The following is a 15048-nucleotide window of genomic DNA, read 5'->3' as shown; positions in this document are numbered from 1 at the left end:
TGAAACCAGGACACCATTGAAGTTAAAAGTAGATGTTTTCTGATGTAACGCTGGCAGGGAGTTACTGCCCAGGCTCAAATTCTGATGCACAGCACAAAGGACTATTACCTACCTCTGCCCCTCTTAATCCAGAAAAAGAAGTGCCATAGAGGCTGGGAGGGATGGCCTGCTAACTTTAATGGGTGTGGCAAAGATAGAACAAAAGCAAGGATGGGCTGTGTTTGTATTTGCACAACCTGTGCAAAACCAGTATCTCTCTTGTAAGCAGCAGATGTTTGTACAAAGTTTGTATCAACTGCTTTTCAACTGCTCTGCTTAGATATAAAAAGGTGAGCTTTTAGGAGTCAGCATGATCCTTGGTCAAGTCTTCCTCTGCTTGTTCTTCTTCTATTGTTCTTCCCACTGAGCCACCTGCTTGTTAATTAGTTTCCATAATGGTAACTGAAAACGAGTCAGCATAGCATGGTGAAGCAAGACAGAATGGTTTCAGCATTCTGGATAAAAATAAGGGGAAGATACAGCAGAAAACTAGAAGTTCTCATTTATGGGCAAAATGTGTAGTACTAGTTGAATGAAAAAGCTTCTAGTCAACATTCATGGAAGCAAAGAGAATGTATACTGTTACGGGTTTATGAAATTAAGCTTTTATAAATAATCCATTTAAAAGCTTCATCCATACATGCAAAGAAGTCATACTTGCTCTCAACTGAGTACAGCTTTGAATTTATTGATGTAAAGCAGGCAAAATTCTAAATCACATTATATCAAAAGAAGTACTACCAAATGTCATTCTTAAATTTGTGTAGCAATGGATCACAAACTATGATGTGCTTCATTAACAGCCAGCAGATTTCTCAGGCTTTTCTCAGGTCCTAATAAGACTTGTTTATATTCCTGGAGTAAAAAGGTATCCCTCTAAAGTCATTGCTTGAAATGCACTGATTAAAAATAATAGTAAAAATCTAGTATAACTTTAGCACAGAGTGAGCCAATCAATCACAGTCATGGCTGGACAGATAAAGTAGGGATGAAGCTGAGGAACAGGGAACTCTGTCCGCAGGATTCAAAAGGCTGCAGGCAAGGATGCAATACCCTTATCTGGTTTCACAAATTATCGCTGATTTAAAAGTAAACTATTCTTTCCTCAAGTGGGGGCTAGGGGAAGAAGGGTGGCAGCAAGGCATGTCCATGTCTCATTCCTCTATGCAGGAACTCCAGGGGCAGTGCAGGGCCAGCTATGAAAGTGCTTTTTTAGGTCAAAAGGAAACTGTATGTGGGATGGGGCTGCTGTGGGACATGGGGAAGGGCCTGAGCTGGATGGGAAGGAGAGGCAGGCATGTGTGTGTCTAGGAGAGCTTGCAGATATGATACCAAAGCCAGAGCTTGGGCAGTTGAAGAGTGTGGTATTCCTCTTTGAGAAGAAGAGGAGGCATTAGTTCAGTTTTGGTTTGAAATATCATCTTTCCCTTCACTAGGGATTTCTGGATTACTGTTGCAAGACAATCCATTAGCTCAGCTATGCTGCAGGAATCCAGAGACACCAGAACTTCACAGAGGCACATGGCTCATATTGTGCCTCATTTGCAGCACCAAAGCTCGTCACATCACTTGTGCTGGCACAAAGCTTTGTGTCAGTTCCCCTTAGCTCTCTTTCTATGGTGGAAGCTCCCTTCCAGTCTTCACCTCCTCTGAGATACTTCTATAAAGTGTGTGCTTTAACATTGGTTTCAAACTCTACTTTGTTAGCATGCAGGGACTTGTGCTATTGAGATGGTAGTAAGGCCTGACCTCCCAAAAGCTCAGGTAACCACAAAGACACCAGTCCAAACTACCATTCAGAGATGGTACTGTTTTAGTTGAAATCCAGGCTGCTGCTTTTTTTCTGAAAGATTTATAGGTGCCAAGCAAGTACCTGTGTTAGAATAGTTGCTGTCAGCTATTATCCCTCGTCTGGTTTCATTCACATAGTAATTTCAGAAAGCTCTGAGTCGCTATACTGAAAAGAAAAAGTTTAACAATTTATGAGAGGGAGTTTAGAAACAAGTACCTGGAAAGAGATCCTGAATGCAGACAGATCTGTAATGCCAGAGTCTGTGACCCATGCCCGAATGGACTGGAAGCTTGATATGGAATTCAATTTATGCCTTGTGACCCATGCCTGAATGGACTGGAAGCTTGATATGGAATTCAATTTATGCCTGTATTGGCTCTGGCCCCATACTTTCCTGTTAGCTATGCTTAAAAGGCCCATTTGAATTACCAGAGCAGCTTACTGATTATTTAACATATTAACAAAGTAACAAATTGGGCCAATGAATGATTGAAACCCAGGCACTGTTACTGTACTGTATATAATCAGGGTCAGAGGGAACTTTCAGAAAAATATACCAGAAAAGCAGTGTCCCAGGATGCTTCAGAAAGCTGTGCATTATCAGCAGGTTATCTTCTTCCCTTGTGAAATCATCTAAGATACAACCTCCTGAAACGCAACAGCTGTATATTTTTTTTAAGGAAATTGTCATCAGATCTCTGACTCATAGGGTACTCTTACCTACTCTGAATCTCTAGCACAGTTTACAGCACAGCACCCCTCCACTCCCTGCACCCAGCCTTTGATTGGTAAGCTTATTGCTATTTCAGCTGAAGCACTGAGGAAAGACTTAGGCCACTGAATGAATGGCTGCTGCCTTCCTAATAAGTCGCTCCGTCATTGGTGAATTTGGTCTCATCACATCACGTTCTCTCAGGAGGCACCTGAGAAAGGAGAAGAGGTAGGAGAGAAATGGGAACATCATGAGTACATCATTTTTCCTGTGAGATCACCACCAGTATCCTTGTAAGAGGAGGAAAACAGTACGTAAAGACCTGCTTTTGAGGTGCAGATTTCCCTTATTGGAAACATTTGACCTTGGCAGTAAGTTTAGGCAGAACAGCGCTGTTATCAGTCCTGACAGGGACTGAAAATGAGCACCCAGAGATCAGAGTGCATAGAAGAATCATTTTGATGTTGTATCTAATTTTTATGTTTCAAAGAGGCCTCAGAGGGGAACAGGCAAGGCTTCATGCTGTCCTGAGGATCCATTCTTTTAAGTGCAGAGGCAATACATTTCAACAGAACTCAATATGGGTGAATAAGCAACATTTATCATTTCTACCGAACGAGGCTCATGTGATTTGTACTAAGGCAAGCTCACATATCAGACTCTGCAAATCTTATTTCCCAACAAAGCAGATGTCATCATTAGGACAAATTTGATTTTCAGAAGTTCACAGAAGTTTAGCAGTCCATCAAGTACACTGATCAACAGGCAGGAGGCCACATTTTAAGACAGAACCATTTGAAAATCAACTGCCCTTGAACAAATACAGATCATTCATCCAGACCACAAGAGTGTACTTTTGGAATTGGAAGCTATTGTACTTTTTATCCTAGTTAAATGTTGCTACATTTAACACAACTGCTTGCATATAATTTTAGCCATAACTTACTGGTTTTAGTATACTTGCTACTTCTTACTCTTAGTAACAGTACTACTTCCACAAATATTTATCAGGAAAAATACTCACCTTGCAAGATTTTGTTTGGCTTGTGATTTAGAATTTAAAGCAGCATGAATCAATAACTGGCTGAAAACATCTCTCTGAAAAAAGAAGTCAGCAAAAATACAAAGTAATAAGTAACTTATTAAGTATTGCTGGTTACAATGTCTTGTTTACCAAATTATTAAAACCATTGAGGAAGGAAACATATTGACAAGAAAAATTAAATAGCCAACACTGCTAATAAGTGTTTGCAAACAGGATTCAGTCAAAAGCACAGTTTAACTTTTCACTTTCTAAGAATGAAGGGTTGTTAATACTGTAAGTGCCTAATGGAGGCTACTGAGAGAGGATTAATTTGCATCAAAAAGTCTTTTATTGATCTCCTTTACCTGAGCATTACTGCCTCCTAGTTGGATTAGTTGATAACGGATCGGGTACAGGAGGTCTACAGCTTTGTCACAATTTCCATTTTCAAACTCTACAAAAGCCTGGCACAGTGGCAACCCCAAACTAGGAGCCAGGGAAAGCTCATGGTCTTCACAAGGTGCTCTGTAGAATGAGAAAGTGGTTAACTCCCATAAGTCATCAAATTATAAATACGCATATTTCAGTGCCAGTCTGTCACTGCCTGCAGACAGAATTTTGTTTTTTTTACCGTACAAAGCCTGATGTTTCAGGTACTTTATTTAGATAATATCTTTTGGTGTGGTTATGTTACTTTCACCTTTTTGTTACCCATCAGTCAATCAGTTTTCATTCTTCTGAACATATCCACAAAAGGCACAAGCCCAACCCCTCCTGCCTTTGCAATAAACAGTTTGGGCTAGAAAAGTGAGAAAACTGCACAGTTTCTTTTCTGATGATCTCACCAGAACATCCTACTGCTAGTTCTTTGACTGTCCTTATCTCTGCCAAAAGTGGCAATCAGTCTCTTGCAAACAGCTTCAAACAATAATCTTGCGAAACAGCTCGCCACACAGCACAGTGCCTCAACCATCTTTGTAATATAAACCGCGTTCCCAATGACAGCTCTGAAAGTCTGCTCTTTTATTCTAACTGTGATAGACTGCTTTTAAGCCCACAAACAGCAATGGATTTTAGCTAGCTCTTAAGTTATTTTTCTTTTCTTTTTTAGTGCTTGTATCCTAACCCATCTAAGAGTGGAAGAGGCTTATAGCATGACAATATGCCTGCAGAAGAACATATACATTCTAGCAGGCATCCTTGCCAATATTAAAAAAAAAAAAGTAAAAGTGCAAGTAACCAAACTGTAGCTCTTTGGTCTACAGGAAATACCTGCACAGGACAATGTGGAATTGTGTTTTTCCACTGCTACAGAAGCTGACAGTGATGGGGCCTTTGGGGTAGTGCCATTTCAGTGCCAAAAGGGTGGTTGGCAATAGCAGGAGAGGAAGGCTTTCTATCCCAAGTAATAAAAATTATTCCTGAGAATACAGAGCACAGTTCGATGCTATAAATTCCATCTGTATTTTTCTGTAAATTTTCCAATTAAATCTTTAACATTGAGGAACCTTAGTCACTGACTTCTGAGTGCTTGCAACAACAGCCAAGAGTCACACTCCCACACTAGTACCTTAAATTTACCAAAGACAGACCATATTCTGTGCTCTCCTTCTTGAGTCAGTATTACAAATTTCCCATTTCTTCCACTAGGTCAATGTTGATTTTTCAGTATACAGCGTTGCCCTATGTGTTTGTTTAAGGAATGATAAAATATGGCATCCTGGAGAATTAGAAGCGCACAACAGATGTGCATTTTAAGTAGTTTGAGATAGTTAATGATAAAAACAATGAAACAATTCTTCATTTAAACATTTGTTCCAGCTCTCTGAGATATTGCAGAGGTGGAAGACTGATTTTTTTTTTTCCCCTTTCTCTTGCAACTGATCTGAAGTACTGATTCATGCAGAACAATGTATCTTGTATCTCCTGCATTAACTAACATTTCTGTTCATGAAAATAAGCATGTGATACCAACCACCAGAGAGCGCCACGGAATACTTCACAAAAAAAATTCTTGTCAACTTCACATTGCAAAGGCTAGGGAAAAATATCAATGAAAAGCCAAGAATGACTATTGTTTGTGCCAAAGGTTTATGACTGCTTTTTTAACACATACAAAATGCATCTTGGGTATCATTTAGCTATTACATATTTGTGATACACATAAATGAAGCCATTAATCCAATAATTAATATAATCCCTTCATCTCACACTGTTTTCTCAAATAATAAAATTAAACTTTGTAATACTTCAAACTACAGCTAAAAATGTACAGCTGTATTACTACAAAAGGCTGAACACATAGGCAAAAGGAAGCACTGGGTGAAAGGATAAGTGCCATATGTTCATCAAAGCTTCCCTGAAGTGGTGTGCATGTGCAGTTTTATATACTTTATATATACTTACATATATTTACATACTTATGTAAAAGATATTTGCCTTTTCCTACTTTAGTCAAATCTGACATGCTTAGGCTTGACTTGACAGTTTTTTATTTTCTTAAGTATTCTTAAAAATTACATTTATTTTTCATTATTTTTGATTGATGGGTATTATAGTCAGGAACAGTGACAATTTCAGGTTCTCCTTCCTTCTCTTTTAAGGCAAGGGAAGCAATAGATGCTGGAACAGAGTTAAAACAGGGTGTGGGAGGGGAAGAAATTGCATTTAAAGCATCTATATATCAACGCCTTCAAAAAATCAAGGCAATTTACAGTCATTTAATACATAAGGGAACACCAAAAAACATTATTCAGATAAAATACTTAAATATTCAAATTTGTCAAATAATTTAATTTGAAAGCAAAATATTCTCTATTATTACTTTAGCAGTACTTGAAATTCAATTTCCTGCAGCGGTACTTCACAACACATCAAAGAGTAGCTGTTAGAATATCACTACCAACTAATGCTCTATTATTAAAGAACCTTTTAAAACAGAGCAAAAAAGAACTACCATAGATAGCTGACATATATTGTAGAATGCCCTCACTAATATACAGGTGAAGTACTTTATTCATTGTACGTAACATAGCTTAGCGTGAACCCATTAAAAGGAAATATACAGCAACTGTTCAGTTAGTGTCCATGACCTCAAACATAAGAGATTTCTGCTTAACAAGATCAGAAACCACTCTAGACATTAGCTCAAAAAATAAATAATTATAGAGATCTCCTAACTGGAGATTGGCCTACTTAAACCAGACACGTCCCAGTGACATGCTAAAGCAGAGGAGCGTGTTATAGTGCTTCGGCAAGCCAGAGACATTATCGCCTTGAAGTTCAGAGGACAAAATATTTATTGAATGCAATACTTTAATTCACTTGCTTACTTGGCAACTTCCTGAAGAGTTGTTAAAAGCTCATCAGTAGTTTTGTGGTCTTTGGCTCCAAGTGAAGACATCAAGATGTGTACATCATTGAACAGAAGAATGTGATCTTTGGTGTGCTGCTTTGTAAGCTTGAGAACATTGCTCCACCTGTCTCCAAGCTTTACACCTAAGAGTAAAAAATATTTTTCTCAATAAAAATAGCACATGCAAAAGCATGACTTTGCAATATACTTTCAGTCACCCAGCATAAACAGCATTCCTACTAAACTCAAGAAAACATTCCCTGATATGGCAAAATTTATACAGTAATGCACAGCTGCAGCCTGCCATATTTGGGCAAAGAGTTTATTGACTGTCAGTAATTCATCACCAACATTCTAGATTGCATTATGTGAGGTTCTGGCTTTATTATGAGATTGCTCATGTCTTCTGACATGATGCTCACAATGAGCCATCTGTAGCAATCAAAAAACAGAGTGATAAGATTGATTTCATAAACAAACAAAATGCATCATTAGTGTTTTAGCAGAATACTGTGAAAATAATGTCCATCCATCTTCCCCCCACTTCATGAACTCTAAACACTAGCTTAAAAAAGAGGAAAAATGCCACTGAGTTAGCAGAGTACACAAAAGCCAGAGGCTAATAGACGTGTACTAGCTATTTCAATCAGTATCAAAATAGAAAGTTAAGTATCTAACTTGAAATTTACTTCAAGGAAGCTCTACAGCTTTTTAGAGGCTTATGTACTTGATTGTTCAGCCTCACATCACCAGGGACAATAGAAGTGAATTTGTCAAAAAAGAAATATGTGACCCATGCAAGCTTGAGCTGAATGAAATACCATACTGGCATGGAAAAAAACAAAAGCCCTCGGGAAGAAGAAAGGTTATGGACTTTATTATGAATTGCACATTGAGGCTTTTCTCAAGAGCAGAATTTTCTTCTGTGACAGAAGATTTCTTCTGTAACACTGACCAAGCTTGCTCTGTAAGTATATTTAAATACTTCTCCAACATGCAAGGCAGGGGAAGGGGGGAGGCAAAAAGAAAACTGTTCCCTTTACAGTTTTAAAAAAAGAATGGCAGGTGGATATCCTACCTTCCAGATGAAGTCTGTACAGCATCGAACAGTTGTCTACTACATCCAGCATGCTTCCACTTGACAGACACCGGGGAGCAATCTGTAATCACACATATTCATAAGCTGCCCAACTGATGTGCTACTGGGAACTTATTCAGATAATCAAGCTTATTTTCACAGTACAGAATTAATTTTATCTCTTTTTTTCATTCAAAATACCTGTTTTGCAATAGCCCTAATTACATCTTTCCTCAATACAGCAATTTCCAATGACAAACACTTATATTGCTTCATTTGTGGTGTTTTTCCTGTTTTAAAGTTAAACTCAGTAAGTTATGGAGTCACCAAGGTTGTTTTTTTTTTTTTCCAAAACAGTGCCATAAATATTACTTAATTTTGCCAAGTTTAGTACATAGGAGTCTGCCCAGTAGCATCCTTAATGCTTGCATTATTTTTATAATCCTTACAAAGATATGTTATCCTATCTAATTTGATATTGCTTATTTACAGAGATTGTTTTGAAATCCAGACAGTAAAGAACTATAATAAATTAACTAGGAATGAAAAGACATGCTTCTGTTGATTTAGTACCTAACATGCAAAATCAGTTCTTTGTAAAGGTAACTTGACTTTATCAGAAAATTATTTTACATCCTTTTAAAAAGCTTGAATGAGAAACACAGACAGAATGGAAAACAGGACCAACAGTGCCATTGTAGCTCTTTCAAGCACATGTGTAAGAAACACTTGAACTATATAACACGCAAGTCTTTTGGGCATCTTACCCAAAACTGTTGAGAAACAGTTTCCCTAAAAAACTGTAACAACAGATGTAAACAATATATATACATATATGGCACACTGTGATAGGTTTCGATCTCATACAGAACGAAGAAAGCATGTATCATGGTCTTAAGCACATTCTCAGTAAAGAAAAAAAGGCCCCTACTCACATGATTGTCATAAATTGTCAAAGCAGCCTCATATTCACCCTGTAAAAGCAAACGAGGACTACATAATTAGCATTCAGATACAGTAACCAAAAGTGAATGGTAGTAACCGAAGATATACGTACAATTATTAGACATCATAATACTACTTCGCGATTGCTTCATGACTTAATCAAAACAAACCAAGTCAAAGAAACCTTGAGATATTAAAAGAAAGAATGGAGTCCAAGATAAACCAGGATTTTCTAGGCAAAATAATCAGTATGTTTAGGTTTCATTTAATAATAGGTACCAATACTGGTATAAGTTATGCATGAAGGAGAAAGACAAGGTATTACCTCTCATTCTAATGTTCCTTTCAGGGATTTTTGCAAAAATTAGTGCATCCCACGGTGTATGCAAAGAGGTAGGAAGAAAAATAATTTTAAGCAGGCTACAAAAGAGTTGTATAGATAGAAGGTGGCAAAATAAAGAAGCTGTTAAGACTACTATCGAGAATTACACTCATTCTATGTTAATAATACTGAAGACAAGCAAGTTACTCTGTTTTCTGACCAAAGTACCCTGCCTTCTCAATGATGTCACATTTGTCTCCCTATTGAACTGAACCCCACAAGGGCTAAGCATTATTAAATCCAAGGAGATTCTGCATTGCAACCTGACAGGTTGGGTAAAATTGCAACCATTTTTAAAGGGTTTCAATAATAAGAATTAGTACATTAATAATTAATAACATTGGCGACCAAATTTAGAGCTTACTGCCTTTTTCTTTTAGTCAGCAAATTTTTGGGCCAGCAAATTAGTATTGAATTTGAAGATAATTTTGTCTAATTTTCATCTGAAAATTAGAGATCCAAGTTTATCTTTCTATCAAATAACTGTGCCAAGTGTAATTAGTGAGACTATTTGATCTTCAGACATGCAATAATCTCACAGCAATTTTTCAACATTCTAACAGAGATACTATAACTTTGACCAATGTAATCAAATCTTCTCAAAATAACTGTAATACAGGACTAGCTTGTAAAAATGGCATTGTGCTATTTTATAAAAACATCCCTTTAAATAACTGAAAAAAACCCTACAAGTGTTAGGTCTGCCTTTTAAATAGCATTAGGTGAACGATCTATCTGCACCATAAAACACCTATATGAAAATATCTCATACCTTTTCAATGAAGTATAAAGCCCAGTGCCAGTAATTATGGCAAGCAAGCATATCACTGTTCTGGGGGGGGGGGGAGGGAAAAGAAAAAAAAAAGAAATAGAAAATATTATTTACAAAATAACTTCCCATTTAAACTTACATAGTTAGATTTCTGTTTCCTTTTTCAGCAAAACTGATTATTTCATGAGACAGAAGAGACAAGAACTTTAAATCGGCTGGCCAGGATACCTTCTCATTTGATACATTTGTCCTTGCAGCTATTCAGGGAGACACCTCAAAAACAAGGTTTCCCCCACATCATTTTCCAGAGAAGAATTTAACTTGGATGTCTCAGAATTCACCCTTCTGCAGCACTTCTTTTTTCTTAGGAAAATAACCCCACATCTATAAGAAGAGTAAGATTTGTCTCATCTGAAGTTTAGGCATCCTGCCTAAAGTAACCTGGATAGATCGTGGAGAGAGATACCCACCTTATGAGGGCCATTCATGCCACCCATCTAGACACCTGTCTCAGACAGAGAGGAATCACTTCTTAAACATATGTTTTACTACGGACTACAGAAGCTGCACTAGATACCAAACACACTGGCAGTTCATCAGATGAGATGAGTATTTGCTGGACTGTACCAACTTTGCACTGTCATTTTCAGCAGGCACCGGAACTTCAAATACTCTTCCCTAGCCTGCACTTCAAGACAATGTCATTGCGGTTCATTTCTGTGAGTGCATTGAGAATAGACAAACAGCAATATAATTCCATAATCCTTTGGTGAAAATTAAAATACCAGAAAGGTTCTCCCCTCTCCTCCCGTTCTCTCCCAGTGCTGTAGTTAAACTTAATGTTCTCACAAGTGGAAAAAGCATCTTCATTTTCATGGTGACAACAGTAACACCCACTTTCAGGAAGCACAAAGGTTCCCAGTGAATGTCAAAGCTTTATGGTGCTAAGATAAACATTCTGGTAATCTTTACTTTTTAATATTAAATCACAAACCAAACCTGAGCAACCGAAGTAGTTAAGTGCTTGGCATAAACCTGATAATACCAAGTTTAATATCATACTACCATTCCAAATGTCATACAAACAAGAACATGGGATTACCTCACTAAATAAAACAAAACCTTTTTACTGCTGCCGATTTTGAGATTAAATTGCTAAAGGAGAAGTGGGCTTCTAGGTAACTAAAATAATAAAAGCAGGCTATGGGAACTCACCACAACAGCTCAGGAGAAAAACCATTGCCATTTAATAACAAACAGCACTGCCAGAGAGGTCCCCTCTGGTAAGATAAATTTGCCCCTTTTATTTTGTGCTGAAATATACATAAAAACCAAAGGGCATCTGATTTTTTGGGGGGGTGGAGGAACAAACAAAATAAAGTACTCTGTAAAGAAAACCTGTACAAAATCTTTGCCCCGTCTATTGGGAGGGAGGAAGATGAATTAAAAGCAACAGAAGGAGCCTGAATACTGTGGCAGTACAAATAGAGATCCTGGTCATCAAAGGAAAATAAATAAAAATTTCAAATCACCAGGCCAAATACAAGTAATTTATTAAAGCCCTTAGAGAGACCTGCTTTTTTGGATGTGCTTACAGTTTAATGCTCTGTGTTCATGATGTTTAAGATGAAAAATATTGCACAAAAGAAGTGATTATACACATTATCATTATGACAATGTCAGCTGTTACAAATCTTAACTATACTGGATCAGGCTTGAAGGTACATTAGACAATTCTACTTACTGATCTAGCACTTTATTTGGATAAAGGGTACAAATCACAGAGGCATGCAACTATTTTAAGAAACAGAGTTAAAAAATCGATCCAAAAGTCACTGATGAGGGGTTTTTAAAGTGTCACCCAAACTGTAAGTCCCCTGCATCACTGTTTCATTAAAACTAATATATTAAAGGACAAAACGCTTTCTGGGAAATGACAGATATGAACCTCAAGCAAGGGTTTTCTGCCTGCACTTCCAAGCTTGATATCTAAATGCTTAACTTAGAAAGTGCAAAATAAACAGTCCTTCTAGTCTCATTATCCAGCCCTGGTCTTTGGGTGAGGTGGAATGGTCAGTCTAAAATAGACTCTTGTGGGTTCTAACAAATTCAAACCTCACAGCCTTCTGCTCTGAATATAACATACTTAATCATTGGGAAAACCCATGCTGTCCAACACAAATAAAAATTAAGTTCCACTTACAGCAAAGGACCATATAACAGACTAATTAACCTGTTCAATACTCTGAGAGATACTCGAATATGTTGGATATATGAAGTAACTTCAGTACACTAGAAAAGAGACAAAAGCATAATTTCTCTTTTCCTTACAGTTGACCTTTAAAAATCCTTCCCCAGCCAGAAGCAAACAAATATTTTATAAGTCTTCTAAAACATTTGATTTGACTGTGTCATTTCACACCTCATCTTAGGTTCCCATGAAGAGAATTAGCCAGGTTCATCAACTCTCAGTGCTCATCTCAGTCTAAGCAAAAAGCTTGTGAAACTATCAGCAGTCACTTTACTTTTACAACCACACAATAAATCACAGATATATATAAATCACATATCAATAAATCACAATTTTCGCATTTGACGTTTTGCCTGTCTGCAACGGCCATGTCTTTATGAGATGTAAAATACCTAATCAGCTCCACCAGGAAGAAGAAACTGCATGCACACGTACAAATCACACACTTGTTGAAAAGCAGTATTTATTACAATATTCCCAGCTAAAATAAGGCAGTGGGAGAGGACAGATTTTGTGTGAAGCCTGGCCTACTGACACCTTTGTAATCTCAGCTGTCGTAGTAACGATGACTTATGAGGGACACATACTGTGGACCACTTTCAATATCCAATTTTTTCCTGCCTCATGCTTCAAAAGTAGCATGGATAGTAACAGCACCTCAGGTGATGGTTTCTTCTAGTATGTAAACTCTGCATTGCTTGTAACATATCTGCAGATAGGAAGGAACTGCATGCAGAGGAATCAAGAACTTGGCTGAAGGAGATAAAGAGAACCTAGAAAGAGCTTTTTCAGAGATGCTACAATAATGTTTACCTTCCAGTTGGTTTCCGTTTCCTTCATAAATTCTAACCCTTTCTTCACCTCTGCTTTCATTTCATTTACGTGAGCTATAGTATGAACAGACCATGCATCTGTCTGATTTATAGCCAAAGCCTATGAGTGAAAAAAGGGAAAACGTGATGAAGCTTACAAACTTGCAAATAACAATATTTATCACTGCTGATATAGAAACAAAAGACTACTTTTTACTTGCTTATTGTTAAGTACATCCCTGTACCACTCCAACTAACCACAGCCAGGAAGTTTGATTTGGACAGAAAGGAAGAAAATGTTTATTGGCTGACATCACTTCCCACCTTCTACTGCATAAAGATGAACACCTGCAAAACACTTTAAAATGCAGGCTTTGACGAAGATTATCAATGACATTTTCTTTCACAGACATGCATCAATATCAGCAATGAAAGAATTGCATGCACAGGAACAATATATTCCAGGACATAGTGCCTTGCAGGTAATCATTTCTTCTTCAAGAACATGGTCAGCTCTTGAGTATTCAGTGAATTCCTCTTTCTTGCTCCAACAACTCTCTCTAGCTTTTAGGCATTTTGTGAGATTAGTCATTAACCTAGTAAATGTTAAACGTTAATGTTTAGTCTTTGTTGTCACTTTCAGCAATTTGATGTAACAGAAGTTTGGCAAAAACACCCATTAGAGATTAATTGTATCCAAGACTCCTGGAGGACAGGGATAATCCTAAGGGCTGAAGAAAGTCAAGTATAATTACTATCTTCATAAGAAGGAAACAGGCCAGCTAATATTGATCCCCAGGAACATTGTACAGTTAATTGTTCAATAATCCAGGAACAGGCTTCTGGGAACAAAGGGAGGAGGAAACTAAACAGGATGGATTGTCAAGAGCAGATTACATCACACCAATCCAACATTCTTTCGTAGCAGTAAACAGCCAATTATACATGGGGGAAACAGCAGACGGGATAATATATGGATTTTATAGGGGTGTTCTGAGACCATCTGACAAGGCAGGCTCATAAGCAATTGAAGGAAATACAGTCAAGATGAAACTGCCATGGTATGGCACAGATGTGGAAATCCTTCTAAGGAATAGCTATCAATAGTTTCTTATGAAACTCTGTGAACATTTCCATGCTGAGCTTTATGTCTTTGCTACTACTAACAACTGGGATGATGGAAAGAGTCAGTTCATGGCATTCGTGCAAACCACCCCCTACAGACAGGGACCATGTTTAAGAATTCTAAAACTTTTTAGCACCAGCAGCAGGCAGTTTACCTCACGGGCAAGCTCCTCAGCACGATCGAAAAAGTTTGTTTCCATGAGTCCAAAAGAGTAGTAGCCCTTCACGTAGCTAAGCAAAAGGGGAAAAAACAGCACGTCATCCATTTAGAACTAGATTTAATCTAGGACTGAAAAACATATTAGAAATAGCATTTAACTCAAAACAGTCCTTACAGTGCAAGTTACAATGAGGGTTCAAGCTTGCAGAATACAAGTTCTCAGAGGAAATGAGAGGCCCAGAGATGCCAGCATGGGAAACAGGAACAAGATGCACATCACCAGGGTTTTGAGAACTGACATTTACATCTTTGGGTAAGCTGGAACTAAGAGCTGCACAGAACAATCTGCTGATCTCCATTACAGTTGCAAGATGCAGAATCTGAAGGTTGGAAGCAAGACAGTGCTGTCACCAAAGCTATCTGAGCGTCTTGAAGGCAACACAAGTGTAGCCTTCTGCACTTTCTCCAGTGCCCACAAAACCACAGCAGAGTGCTTTTATATGAAGTGGCCCTTTAAAACTGGTTGTAAAGCATCCCCACTAAGACATAAAGACCCAAAGTAAAGGGAAATTAGGGATGTTATATGCTCTTACGCACATAC

General features: G+C 37.7%; 1 protein-coding gene across 2 annotated transcripts in view; it reads right to left on the bottom strand.

Annotated features, from left to right (window-relative positions):
- Positions 1 to 707: 707 nt before the first annotated feature.
- The window catches only part of TTC38 (tetratricopeptide repeat domain 38), a 21894-nt gene continuing 7553 nt past the window's right edge, over positions 708 to 15048 (bottom strand). For both annotated transcript variants that reach the window (XM_052790097.1, XM_052790095.1), the window contains exons 6-14: positions 14443 to 14518; positions 13164 to 13283; positions 10100 to 10159; positions 8936 to 8974; positions 8001 to 8082; positions 6900 to 7065; positions 3933 to 4092; positions 3568 to 3641; positions 708 to 2754 (exon numbers count right to left, since the gene is read on the bottom strand). In XM_052790097.1, the coding sequence (XP_052646057.1) occupies positions 2661 to 2754; positions 3568 to 3641; positions 3933 to 4092; positions 6900 to 7065; positions 8001 to 8082; positions 8936 to 8974; positions 10100 to 10159; positions 13164 to 13283; positions 14443 to 14518 (871 nt within the window). In that variant the 3' untranslated portion in view covers positions 708 to 2660. The remainder of the gene's footprint in view (positions 2755 to 3567; positions 3642 to 3932; positions 4093 to 6899; positions 7066 to 8000; positions 8083 to 8935; positions 8975 to 10099; positions 10160 to 13163; positions 13284 to 14442; positions 14519 to 15048) is intronic.

Source organism: Harpia harpyja, chromosome 6 (assembly GCF_026419915.1).
Source record: "Harpia harpyja isolate bHarHar1 chromosome 6, bHarHar1 primary haplotype, whole genome shotgun sequence".
Lineage (NCBI taxonomy): Eukaryota > Metazoa > Chordata > Aves > Accipitriformes > Accipitridae > Harpia > Harpia harpyja.
The sequence above is the reverse complement of the archived record's forward strand: the minus strand, read 5'-3'. Positions and strand labels throughout refer to the sequence as shown.